Consider the following 14,757-nt stretch of genomic DNA (forward strand, 5'->3'; position numbering starts at 1 on the left):
GATAGATCTAATTATAAATCCGGAAAAGTACAGTCCAAAGCATCCGATTTCGCCTTTTAAATTTTAATTTTCAAAGTCTCTGCTTTCTCTAATTGAAGAATAGCAGAAGTGATGATCCGGAAGTGACGTGGTAGTCAGGTTACCGATTATAGCATCACCGGAAACCAGAGATAACAAAACAGTCGTTGAAGGAGTGAACAGTCCAGCTCACAAAATATACTCCGTTCCGCTGAGCATAAACCGTCCCGTCAGATTCATTAAAGATATTCCCGTCGTTGACCGATGCTTTTTCGAAATTCACTGTCTCGTGAACTGTCTGTCCTGCTGCCCAAACACTGAATGCTGGATCGCCTGTATATCAAAATACTAATACAGAATAATTTTCAAAACTGTGTACCATCATGCGCAATGATTTATGACTTCAAATCGTAAATGAATTTTTTAAAATTACATTTATACTCAGTTTTTCAAATTTTAAAGAATTAAAACTAGCTGAGTGTGCATATAAAAGTACACAAGCATAATACACGTATAGGCCTAGATGGGACTGAGAAATCCGGGTATTCGATCGAGTTATCGAGGTCTAGAAAATATTATTGAACTTTTTTTCTGTAGTCAGACTGGATACACACACCTTTAAACAAATCAGCTAGTATAACATGCACGATTTTCAAAAGTGCAACAAAATTTGCTATGCTTTATTTCGGCCATTACTGTAAAACGTACAAGGGAGTAGTTGTTATTTCAAAAGATCGTGTGAGCGAGAGCTCCCAAACAGATTCCAAACTTCTACTATGTCATACGTTATTGAAGCAACAGAAAGCACAAATATTGTTGAATCTCTCTCCGAAGTGGCGACCATTTTCATAATGTTCAATTCCTGTAGAAGTGAATTCTCTGCTGTGTCATGAAATATGAAGAACTCGAGGGATTGTGTCAAAGAAAAAAGTTTGGGAGAAAAGATTAAAATGCAAATATATGAAAGAAAGAAAAAGAAGAAAAGTCATTGTTTGAACTTAGGTTTATGTATTTAAATGAGATGCAAAAAAGGATGACATTGGTACCGTGAAACATACTTTATTAACTTTATTAAAATAATTCAATTCTGATTGTAAGGCGCCATTTGGTTGGATAGAAAAGTTCGTTTAAATCGCATAACCTGTGTTGTCTATATATCACGTCAAACACGTATCAATCTTCTTGACGATACATTTAAAATATGATGACCGTCAAGCGAAAACCAGGCTTAATTAAGGTAGGTCGCGGGTTTACTGCATAAAAAATCTTACGCGAAAACATATCCTGAAAATTTGATATAATGTTCCTTAGAATTTGCGGCATATTATCTGAAATTTTTATTAAATTTGCTTACGTACGTGGTTTTAATGCTGTATAACTGTAAACGCGGTATAGTTTTCGGTACTATTTTTACGCTTTACTATAGAAATATATAGGAAAATGACGTTTTTAAAACAATTTTACCGAAAGAGTTTCTTTAGAAAAGGTCGGATAACTTTTTAAAGACGTAGACGAATTACTCAGAAATTTCAAAATATCAAGATGAGGTAAAATTAAAACTATTGAGGTAAAAAAATCAATATGTCTTCTCGCTAGTTTTTTTGCTAAATAATTTTAAAGTTTGCTTTTATATTGCCAAAATGTTGCGTTTATGGCGTTATTTATGACTAAAACGTCATATATTGAGCGTAATCGCGTTTACATATATCTTTATATTTGGAATATACAAGATCTAAAAGGTGACATAGATGCACACTGTAATTTTAATTAGCATTCACTTATTGCAGAAACGTGTTAGGAAGAAAAGCAATCTTATCTACTCTAGTATTATGAAATTCATATTCTGCCCACGAAGTCAGAATGAACGGTAAAACTATATTGATATAAACAGTCTTCAAGCATTAGAATTAATATGCAGCGACAACACTGCGATTAATTCAAGTAATGTTAGGATGTTTAAGTTCATTATTATAAGATTTCAAGTATAACACGTGAATTTTATCACTTCATCCGAATTCGGTAAAGAAAAAAAACACACCCCAATACTGAGGAGGGGGGGGGGGGGTTTACCGGCAATGTTCTTTTTATATCGCAATTCAGTATATAGTCCGAACTCTCAAACATTTGTTCTTTCTCGTTTTTATTTCTTTTTATTTTAACAGGATTTTCAAATCTGATGATAAGCTAAATAAATTATTTAAAAGAGGAAAATGCATGTAATTAAATTTCATCCGTTTTTAGTGTTGAGGATTTATTTTATCCTAAAAAATAACAAATTTGTTTTTTTTTCTGATTGTGATGAGCAAACATAGTGCATTACGCACCTACCCTTCATCGCAAATTACGTGCATATACATACAGCCTTTCAATTTACGACAGTACAATTACGGAAATAATATGTACTTTCTACGCTTCGTTTGGACTAGATGCTATTGCTAAAGTAATTTTCAGAGAAATAAACGGGAAGCAATGCAACGTCGCCTTTGTGACGTAACTGACGTCATAATCAAATGTGCACAAAACAACCGCTCGAATCGTCGAAATTGTGTACCGAAATTGATGACAAAAGCAAACCCGCGACCTACCTTAAGTGCATTGTGACGTTATCGAGAAATCAAGCGGTAAAGTAGACGTCATATTTTAACGTCATATGATGGAATCATTTTCTGCAACGCTGCTTCTTCTTTGAGAGTTAATGATTTAAGGGGATGAAGGACACATGGTCACATGACTGTTTAACTACGTCATAGTCTCTGTTTATATAAGTGCAAAACGTGTAAACCATAAGTTCTTGTATAAATTTTGACAATTTGTTTTTACTTTAATTACCAACCTATATAGAAAAATAAAAAAAAATTAACATTCTTGTAAACATTAGCAAATTATAAAATTGTTTGATCCACTCCTCTGTTTCTCTAAACTGCACATCCAACATGTCGGTGACGTCATACACGATCTGTTAGTACAGCTAGATCATACTCGGTGAATACAGGGGCGGTATTATTATGTAAAAATAATCATAATCAGTATATGATGAAATATTTTGAGAAACGGGGAACACAAAAATTATTTTTGCATGGCTGATGACGAAATCTTATGTAGGTATATCTAATTTTGCTTATTCAGCTTACGTGTGACGTCATAGTTGGTTTTTCCCGTACTCGAGAAATGTAAACATGACACGTTTTTGTCATGCTTATGTCTTCTTTAACGATGTCCTGTGCAATATTGAGGTCAGCTTCACCATTTGAAATTTTTACAGTTAATCAATAATGTGAAGGACTTGCATTTCAACGTAAATTTAAAAATATTGAATGATAGAATATTTTGCAAATCTAGTTTTTTGTTGTTTAAGTTGTCTTAAAAAGTACGTAATTTTCCCTATCTAGATGCAGTGTGACAGAAGAAATTTGATTTTTCAAATTTTAAACCCTATTCATACTCTGAAATATTTTAAAAGATACATGTCCCCTTAAATATATTTTATCTATGCTTAAAAAATCCAATCATGGACAGAATAATGGACCGGAAAACACGGAGAATTAAAACTCCACTTAGATACTCTAAGGCATAGTATTTGTCGATCAATATCTCTAAAATAAGGTAAGAAACCTAATGATTTAATTGCTTTAAGATATGTGGGACATACTTAATTAGAAATATACAAAATATGAGAAAAATTGAATGACGGGATATTTTTAGCCCAAAGGTCCTTCACCTCCTTAATTGAGGGATCATTGAACTGTCCGTAAGTACTGTTATAAGCCTACATGTTTAGAGGATCACTAGACCACCCAGTGACACGTGTATCATTGATGTTAAACATCTAAACACATATTAAATCTTAAACTGTCAATTTTTCGCCGATCATCATAGTACTTTGTAACATATAAGCTTGCACTCTTCACAATCGTTTTTCGCTATCTTCATATTTCAATTCCACAGCGTTCAACAGGAAGTGTGAACATGAAAATAACACATAATTACTCTATGTAAATATGAAAAATATTTGTTTATGAAAATGTTTGTTTGACGTATTAAAAAAAATATTTACATTTGCTGTGTTTTTCTGCTAAGCCAACTGTGATATTGATTTGAAAGTCATTTTTGTGTATACTCACGCGTAGAAATATAGACGTCGAAACTCGAGCTAAAGTGACGTCACAATGAGGCTACAGTGACGTTAATAAAAATATGACGAAATAGGGCAGCGAGAAATTCAAACACTGAGTATGTTTTTGGTGCATTTAAGCACGCTAGCGCGCTTCATGAAATATGCCTACGTGACAAGACTGTGTGATTTACACACCAATAACTCACACAAAACTTAAAAACATTCCTTAAATGATCGGGATATGAACAAAGTTATCTGTTTAGTTATTTTTTGTGGTGTTGACATGTTTATAAAAATACACGTTTCTCTTTAAATGCAAACATCCAGAGTCGATCAAAGCATATAGACATTCTAAAAATAACTTGTTTATGATTGCCTAGCTACACGGTATGTTCAGCAGTAGCTATATCAAGTACATGTATCATTAGTTCGCGTTGTGTAAATGAAGTTTTTCGAGAAGGAAATATGTGTCGAAACGGTTAATAATTGGATTTTAGAATTAACATTATATTTTTGATTTTTGCAGATTTTGAAGACATTTTTGAAGGCGAAATTTTACACCTAATGATAGAAAATTAAATTATAAGGAGTAACTTTAACAGCTACGTACACAAGTTATACATTTAGGTGTGAACAGTTTACACTTTTTTAATAAACCGCTTCGAGGTTTATTAAGCGTAAACTGCCCGAACCCAGGTTATACAGTGTAACTTTGAACCTTTTATTCCTTAAATAATTTCAATCAGGTTGGATACTTGTTGAAAAGGACAGATTACGAAGTGTCAACTGAATATATTAATCAAAATGCAGATTTTGGTAGAGAGGGGGAAAATATATACTTTTTTTCGTATTTAAAGCAGTGAGTTGTTATATGTAGAAAAGTTTGCAAATCAAGTATTTCGTTAAGAAACAACACTCAAACACTTATGGAAATTTTGTATAAAATTCTCGGCATTGAAGAAATGAACATAAAATTCTCACAGGTTACAAACCTTTCGAAAGACAAAACGCTGTTAAGGAATTCCAATCATAAAAGCGCGTTCTGTCGTTTCTAACCTCAACTGTGGTGTTCTTGATAATTTTTTGTACAGTTACCAAGGAAACATCGACGTCATTGTCAGGCCTGCCATCAATTTTCCCCTGTTTGCACCCGTCTGTGACATAAGTACACACATGCCGTTTGACTCCGTTGTCACCGTGGAATATATTTTTCCGGGATTCAAGGTTGATTCATAGAAAAGGGTTGCATTTTTGTTGACATTTTTTGCAATGCCATGAAACAGAACATCACAGGAATCTAAAAATAGAACAGGCAATGCTCGATCACAAACACAAATAAAGAGGTTTTCACCTGCTTATAGATTTATTATTTAGTATTTCAAAAGTTTGCCAAGAGGCTCTCTCATGTTCAGTAAACCTCCATCCGTTTTGTGTGCTGTAATGGACACTGAAGTATGAATTTCAAACAAGACGAACAAATTATCTTGAACTTGTTATCCTTTGACATAAAGATTAGAATAAGTATTACAGCACCTTCTTTTGTAGATGTCGCCCGCGTGGCGCAGTGGTTAGAGCGTCTGCTCTAGAGTCGCGAAGTAAGGAGATGATCCTTACGTCGCGGGTTCGAATCCCACTATGGGACGTGAAGACCGGTCCTTCGGATGAGACCGTATAAACCGAGGTCCCGTGTCGCAGTAGGTGCTGGCACGAAAAAGATCCCTCACTGCTCAATGGCCGAAAGTGCCGAGCATAGGACAAATTTGCAGCTCTCCACCTGTAATGGTGGCGTCTCCATATGAGTGAAAAATTCTCGATAGGAACGTTAAACAACATACAATCAATCTTTTGTAGATTTTGATTATTAGCTCACCTGAGCCGAAGGCTCAAGTGAGCTTTTCTGATCACATTTTGTCCGTCGTCCGTCTGTCCGTCCGTCCGTCTGTCTGTCTGTCCGTCTGTCCGTCTGTAAACTTTTCACATTTTCGACTTCTTCTCAAAAACCACTGGGCCAAATTCAACCAAACTTGCCACAAAGTATCCTTGGGTAAAGGGGATTCAAGTTTGTTCAAATGAAGGGCCACACCCTCTTTCAAGGGGAAATAATTAGGAATTAGTGAAAAAATAATGGCATCATTTAAAAATCTTCTTCTCAAGAACCACTGGGCCAGGAAAGATGAAACTTATGTGAAAACATCCTCAGGTAGTGTAGATTCAAGTTTGTTCAAATCATGACCCCCGGGGGTAGGGCGGGGCCACAATGGAGGATCAAAGTTTTACATAGAAATATATAGGAAAAATCTTTAAAAATCTTCTTCTCAAGAACAGCAAAGTCATGATGAGTCATATTTATATGGGAGCATCTTCAGATAGTGTAGATTCAAATTTGTTAAAATCATGACCCCCGGGGGTAGGGCGGGGCCACAGTGGAGGATCAAAGTTTTACATAGAAATATATAATAAAAATCTTTAAAAATCTTCTGATGAAGAACAGCAAAGCCATGATGAGTCATATTTATATGGGAGCATCTTCAGGTAGTGTAGATTTAAGTTTGTTCAAATCATGACCCCCGGGGTAGGGTGGGGCCACAATGGAGGATCAAAGTTTTACATAGAAATATATAGGAAAAATCTTTAAAAATCTTCTTCTCAAGAACAGCAAAGTCATGATGAGTCATATTTATATGGGAGCATCTTCAGATAGTGTAGATTCAAGTTTGTTAAAATCATGACCTCCGGGGGTAGGGCGGGGCCACAGTGGAGGATCAAAGTTTTACATAGAAATATATAATAAAAATCTTTAAAAATCTTCTTCTCAAGAACAGCAAAGTCATGATGAGTCATATTTATATGGGAGCATCTTCAGGTAGTGTAGATTCAAGTTTGTTCAAACCATGACCCCCGGGGGTAGGGTGGGGCCACAATGGAGGATCAAAATTTTACATAGAAATATATAGGAAAAATCTTTAAAAATCTTCTCAAGAACAGAAAAGCCATGATGAGTCATATTTATATGGAAGCATCTTCAGGTAGTGTAGATTCAAGTTTGTTAAAATCATGACCACCGGGGGTAGGGCGGGGCTGCAATGGACTATCAAAGTTGTACATAGAAATATATAGGAAAAATCTTTTTCTCAGGAACAGCAAAGCCCAGATTGTTCATATTTATATGGGAACATCCACAGGTAGTGTAGATTTAAATTTATTCAAATCATGACCCCCTGGGGTAGGGTGGGGCCACAATGGAGGATCAAAGTTTTAAATAGAAATGTATAGGAAAAATCTTTAAAAATCTTCTTCTCAGGAACAGCAAAGCCCTGATTGATCATATTTATGTGGAAGCATCCTCAGGTAGTGTAGATACTATTTTGTTGAAATCATGACCCCCGTGGGTAGGATGGGGCCACTATGGAGGATCAAAGTCTTAAATAGAAATATATAGGAAAATTTCATCTTCTGAAGAACTGCAAACCATGATTAGTCATTTTGATATGGAAGCATCCTCAGGTAATGTAAATTCAATTTTGTTCAAATGATGACCCCCAGGGGTTGGGTGGGACCCATTGGGGGATCGAAAGTTTTACATAAGAACATATAGAAAAAATATGTCTTCTCAAGAACAGGAAAGCTATGTTTAGTCGTATTGATATGGAAGCATCCTCAGGTAGTGTAGATTTAAGATCAAATGATGACCCCTGGGATAGGGAGGAGCCACAATGGGGGATCAAATTTTTACAAAGGAATATATGGGAAAATTTTTTTAAAATCTCAAGTACAACAAAGCCATTTGTTATATTGACATGGAAGCATCATCAGGTAGTTTAAAATTCAACCCCCCCCCCCCCCGGTAATCATTTCAATACTGAACTGATTTGTGCTTTTGCCTAGCCAATGTGCTCAGGTGAGCGATGTGGCCCATGGGCCTCTTGTTTTTTATGACTTATCAGCTTCGTAACTATTTATCAATAGTTACTGAAGTAAAGGGAATTTTCAAATCTTTAACCAGACGGACAAATGCCTCTCATCACAAATTCAAATACAGTTGAACTTCGGTATCTCTAACACTGACATCTCGAATACCATGGATATATCGAAGTGATATGAAGTCCCAAACACTTATTTTTTAAGTATTTAACCCTCGATATCTCGAATCCTCGGAGGTCACGAACTTTCTTCTCCGTACCATTGAGTTTGAGATAACGAGGTTTGACTGTATAAAGTTCCGAAACTTTCCCATTGTTTGTGTACCAGTAAATAGATATCCTTCAATCAATATTAAAAATTTAGAATGTTCAGTCAATACACATATACCGTACTTGCAAGTCTTTAATCATGTACTGTGGATAATTTGTTTATATGTAGCAACGTAATCGTTTATATTGATATATTTCAATAAACAGTAAAAATTAAATGATAACGCCAGTATGAAATATGAAGAAAACGATCAGAAATCAAAATCAAAAGTCCATTGGGAGCAGAGCTAAAAAAAACATCAGAGTGGGATCAGGGAGTAAGCATCCCCTGTCGACCGGTCACGCCCGTCGTGTGCTCCTTGTCATGATCGGGCAAACGGAAAAATCCGAAGACAATTCAGTGTGAAAATAATGGCTTAACAATCTGTATGAAAAACCTCAGGCAACTTTCGACTTAACGATAAATTGTGTTTGTAACAAGGTCATTGTATCGACCATGGAATTAGTATCTTCAGTTATATTAGTAAAGCAGATTTATGAAATAAGTGTAAATATTGTAACGCCATAATCATAGACCTACCACATGAAACATGCAGTGATTATTTTTGTCTCTGTTTATAATACTGATTATAAAGATATTTTAGGGCCAAATATTGTCTACTTCATAATTTTTTTGTCAGTACAGAAAGGTCACGACTATTCCGTTGTTTGAATGTCGACATTATCGCTGACAGAGGGTTGAGATGTTATAATCATTATCCAATATACAAAATTTACCCTTTGTCTAATCTACTTCTAGCGTTGCCACTTAAAATAATCATATTTCCAAGACTTGAAGATTCTATTGAAGGATATTCTATATATCATTATGAACTACAACTGATGCGGAGTGATATTGAATTCAGTAGGTACTACTTATCGATATAATGTGGAAGTGAACCGAAGGCACTTTTTGTTTGCTGGGTGTTTGATATTTAAAAATAAATGAATATTTGTTTATGAAATAAAAGTTTAACACGAAATATTCCTGGAGGAAAATTAGTCCGGCCATACCTGCGTTGGATTTCAAATTTGAAATTTTGTAATGGTTAGTGGATCGACCAATCTTATTTGTCTTGGAATATAAGGGGATTGGGATCATCTAGACTCCAAAAGAGCTGATCACCCTTTTAATAGGTAGACTGGGCCTTATGTATCGAAAGGAGACTCTGGAACCCGCTAGGCCGTACTGACTGAATCTTAGAAGTCGATAGACGAAGGCAGAAGAAAAAGAGGTATAAATCTTCCATAGAGAGCGAAGGTTGGATGTATAGCACTAGTGTCAGAAGAGAATTCTAGAGGAATTATGGTGAGGCACTGGTGGATAATAATCCTAGCTAAATAAGGGTATAAGAACCTGGTACTTCAAGAAACAAAAGGAACTCTGGTTGTTCAGAAACACAGTGCAGGCTACCTTGCTCATAAACCACTGTGTACCATTTTGACTTTTGTACATTGTTCCAATCAATAACTTAGATAGAGTCAGAAGAAATATAGGATCCCCCATGGTTTGTGGTTGGATGACTTTTAATCCAACGAGTTGTGTGTTTTTATCCCCGAGCGTTAACGAGGGGATAAAAACAAACGAGATGGATAAAAAATCATATCCAACCACAAACCATGGGAGATTGTTTTACACAGTTATTTCATGTTTTACACTGTTTTATGTAAATCCACAATATTTGACTTGATCAAATTCACACAAAAACCATTGTGACGTCACAACCGTGGATATGAAAACGATATTCTATGAGCTATAAAGGAGTAAACATGTGATAAGAATTAATATTATGTAAGTAGATTATTTTCGTAATTTTCATTGGTTGAAAGGACGTCACGTGATATTCGTCCTTTTGTGATATTGACGCGAAAGCGCGACCGCAGAATATGATATTGTGCGACTTACCGTTCGACTGCACCAAAGATACATAGAACATGATGTCATAATATAAGAAGCATGTTTTACCATTGTAACGTACTGACAGCCAAATCTGTTGTGTCAGATTATTAACATAATGTAACTTTTATGGACTTCAGTGAACGGTCAATATTTGCAATTGGTTATAAGGACCCATGTCAAGTGATACATGTCTTGACCTCATACACAGAAAATATTAGCGATCTCACAAGCTCGGTCACTATAACTTTCTGTCTTCGGTCAATATCACTTGACATAGGTCCTTATAACGACATATCGACCTAACTGAATAAATCAAAATGTATAATATATCATACCATTGTCCCTTGAAGAACCCAGTAATTTGACACGTTAAAATACATTTCACAAAGTTAGCAATCAAAATACAAGTTCATTACCTCTGGTTCTTTATAAGCCCATCCTGAGAACTGGGAGGAACTGCCAATAGAATCGCTCCTATAATCGCTACATACATACACCGAGTCCCCAGTCTGAAGCTGAATCATAACAAAGTCAGAGGCAAGGTTTCCTAAACGACTCCGCAGTTTTCTCACGGGTTGACCTCTGACAAAGAGATATGTTGCGGTGTACTGATTATGGTTTCTGCTTTGTTGACTCCATAACAAGATGTAAAGGCCGTCGCTAGGACACGTGAAGATCCCGGATGTAGAATTGTAACCTTGACCCACATTAGTGAGGATTTTGTCAAAAATAAGAAGGTCGCCGTTCCCCTTCATTGAGTCGCCTGAGTGAGTATGAAAGGCGATTTGCTCCTCAGGAGCGTCTGAGAAGTTTAAAGAAAATGAATCTTTTTATGGAGGATACATGTAAAAAAAAATATTAAAAGGAGCATATATACATATTTAGTTACGTAGTCTCTTCTACAAAATGTTGATGAAATCTGGGAAGCAGGTATAAGATTGTATTTTTGAAATTAAGGTATTCATCCTCTATCTTACAAGAGAGATAGCTCTCACAGGATTTGAAATCGTCTTCAAAAATTGCCAGATGAAAGGCAATTTCTGTCAATTTTTGCATCACAAGGTACTCTGCAATTGTTCTTATTAATTTCCATTTTAATTCAGATTTCTTTTGGAAAATTTTTATTGATAAAGCAAACTTTTATATGCGTGAACAAATGGATAATGAACCTTAAAGTGTACTTACCATGTAAAGTAGCTGGAGGCTGACTTTGACAGAAGTATCTCCAGCCCCTCTCTACTCTCCCAACGTTGCAAATCAGACAAAAATTCAACAAGTGACGCTCTCTTTCTGTCACGTGATAACGAACAGATGAACATCCGGGAACGTTTTTGCAGATCACAGCACACTTCAACAAAGTAACGGAGCAATATGCAGTTATCAGATGAATTGTGGGTAAGTACACATCGTCAAAACGAGGCTGATGTTTGAAGTCTGAGGACACAAAGACATCGCCAGTACAGACTAGGAATTTCGAGTATATAATCAACATGAACATCCATTTCTTCGGAAAAATCATCGTATTTAGAACTAGAAATCAGTGACAAGTTATACATCAAAACGAATGTTTATAAAAATGCAGTTGTACATGTATATGATGTAATGAGACTCAATTTTGACCTTTTTTTCGAACTAAAATGAACACCGATAGCAATCTTGTAGCAATGTATAAATCCTCAATTTGATTCTGAGAAAAAAATCTATTACAAATTGTTTCTAAATGCTGTGTACTGAGAGAGTTTCGGTATTTTATGTACCCCGATTCCGATTGAGTGATTTTAATTTCAAGCCGGGCGCCGATTTCTTCTCTCGGGTAAGCAACACAGCAATCTTCCGATTATTGTTTTCAATAATCAACCTTTGAATTTTATCTCCCGGCAGCTATAAACATATCTTCCTAGCTCTCCTGGGCAGTAATAAAGGCTCATGTTAGCTTTTCTGATTAAAATGTGTCTGTAAACTTGTCGCATTTCGTGTTTCTCTCCAGAACTACTAGACTAATATCATTTAAATCTGCGCTAAGGGATATTAATTCAAATGAAGGACCACATTACAAGGGAGATAACAAATAGGAATGAATAAAATTCGGAGAGGGCCTTTTTTTTTTGCTTAGCGTCCCTTTGAATTTTGTTTTCCCTCTCTTCACAATGTAGATACATTAACAACTAATAATTCTTAATCAATCACTGGCAATATGTATAAAAGCAGACAAGATTTAAACTCACAGCTTATACAAAAGTTATTGGAAGGTCCAGAATATATCTTACTTACAAATTTCAAATTTTTTCCCTTATTTTTCATACAACTTGCATGCATTATTATATTGCTTCAGAAAACACAGATAGCAAGCTAGCCTATCTCCTAAGGATGAGTAAATTTCACGTCTCTTTGATACGTGAAATATGAATTCGATTTCACGTATCTTTGACGTGTGAAATATACATAAAGAAAATAATTTTATTTGCGCTTTCTTTTCTATTTTGGCATACCTCGTTCTTGTGATCTTTTTCTATGATGTAGATTGATATTAACATGGAAACCATTTTCTTTTCCAAACTAACACAACTATTTTGATTCCTATTAAGGGACCAGTTTAAACCTTTATCATACCTCATTCTTTCATTCAAAATGACAGCATTTTTTTAAAATAAAATGTCAGTAAGTGAATTAGCACTCGGATGAGCCATGTAGCATAAGCAACTCTATCTTTCGAATTTTAGATGTCGTATTTATACTTTTCAGTAAACAACCTGATTCATGACGTAATTGTGGGAAATCTCTAATTATTTTTAGCAACAATACGCAGTGGGTCCTTTAGAAAGAGGTTTTGCAGATTTGTAATCATTTGTGTTCGTTATTATCATGAGAAAATCCCAAAGGCTACATGATCTACATCGTTTAATTTATTTCAAAAACATATCCTAGATAATGGGTATATTAATTTGAGTTTTTTTTTTATCCTAAGAGCAGATTACATGTGTAATGAAAATTAAAAAAAATAACAAAATAAATACTCTGCCTTCCGCAATCAGAGGATTTTAAAATTGCTTCATCAAGGTAAATTATTGTGTCATCCTAGCAAAGGCTTGTAGACCGTTAATTTCAGTGATCATTTTAACAAAATTACGTAATATGTCGATTAATAAGTTGAAGCTAATTGATAGGTTGAAGCCCTATCCTTTGCTATATGTATGTACAATCAATATATCAATATTTAGACGTATACAAATGTCACACAGCACAATCAATATTACAATTAATTACATTTTCAACAGTGAAATACTGTAATTTATTTACTGAATAAAAGTGATATTCTGACACAGTGTGAAAGCATGGTATTCTCACAGTGGGATCAATATTACAACATACAGATCTCACATAGCACAATCATGATTACAATATACAGATTTCACGCACCACAATCAATATTACAACATACAGATATCACATACCACAATCAATATCACAATATACAGATTCCACACACCACAATCAATATCACAATATACAGATTCCACACACCACAATCAATATTACAATATACAGAGTCCACAGACCACAATCAATATTACAATATACAGATATCACACACCGCAATCAATATTACAATAAACACATTCCACATACCACCATAAATATTACAATATACAGATTTCACACAGCACAATCAATACTACAATATACAGATTCCACACAGCATAATCAATATTACAATATACAGATATCACACACCAGAATCAACATTACAATATACAGATATCACACACCACAATCAATATTACAATATACAGATTCCACACAACACAATCAATATCACAAATACAGATTTCGCACACTACAATCAATATTACAATATACAGATTCCATACAGCACAATCAATATTACAATATACAGATTCCATAGAACACAATCGTTATTACAGTATACAGATACCACACACCACGATCAATATTACAATATACAGATTTCATACACCACAATCAATATTTCAATATACAGATTTCACACAATACAATCAACATTACAATATACAGATTTCACACAGCACAATCAATATTACAATATACAGATTTCACACACCACAATCAATATTACAATATACAGATATCACATACCACAATCAATATTACAATATAGAGATATAACACACCACAATCAATATTACAATATACAGATATCACACAACACAATCAATATTACAATATACAGATATCACACAACACAATCAATATTACAATATACAGATATCACACAACACAATCAATATTACAATATACAGATATCACACACCACAATCAATAGTACAATATACAGATTCCATACACCACAATCATTCTTACAATATTAAGTCGTCCTTAAGTTCTTTACTAGGGGAAAACGTATGACTCATAAATCACGATAAGTCAGTTCTTCATATTTTAAGTATTAGTAAGTCTGTTTCATTAATGACTTTGATTTCAAATAATATGCTTACTTTTAAGTGCAAACGTATACT

General features: G+C 34.6%; 1 protein-coding gene across 1 annotated transcript; it reads right to left on the reverse strand.

Moving 5' to 3' along the window:
- Positions 1 to 227: 227 nt before the first annotated feature.
- On the reverse strand, positions 228 to 11,780 carry LOC133202028 (cerebellin-3-like). Its single transcript, XM_061337805.1, has 3 exons — positions 11,447 to 11,780; positions 10,678 to 11,063; positions 228 to 351 (listed from the first exon to the last, which is right to left on the reverse strand). Exons 1-3 carry the CDS (start codon positions 11,778 to 11,780, stop codon positions 298 to 300), a joined length of 774 nt encoding a protein of 257 aa, XP_061193789.1. The 3' UTR covers positions 228 to 297.
- Between the last annotated feature and the right edge of the window lie 2,977 nt (positions 11,781 to 14,757).

This window comes from Saccostrea echinata, unplaced genomic scaffold (genome assembly GCF_033153115.1).
Source record: "Saccostrea echinata isolate AGI-Se365-2 ecotype Australia unplaced genomic scaffold, CSIRO_AGI_Sech_v1 ptg000046l, whole genome shotgun sequence".
Classification (NCBI taxonomy): domain Eukaryota; kingdom Metazoa; phylum Mollusca; class Bivalvia; order Ostreida; family Ostreidae; genus Saccostrea; species Saccostrea echinata.

Bases quoted from the DNA above. Each gene is read 5' to 3' on its own strand.
- LOC133202028 (XM_061337805.1), bottom strand. From the start codon at position 11,780: ATGATTTTTCCGAAGAAATGGATGTTCATGTTGATTATATACTCGAAA. The intron at 11,064-11,446 runs GTAAGTACACTT...TAAACTTCTCAG, and splicing joins GCCTCCAGCTACTTTACATG to ACGCTCCTGAGGAGCAAATC. The intron at 352-10,677 runs GTAATGAACTTG...TTTGATATACAG, and splicing joins GGGCTTATAAAGAACCAGAG to GCGATCCAGCATTCAGTGTT.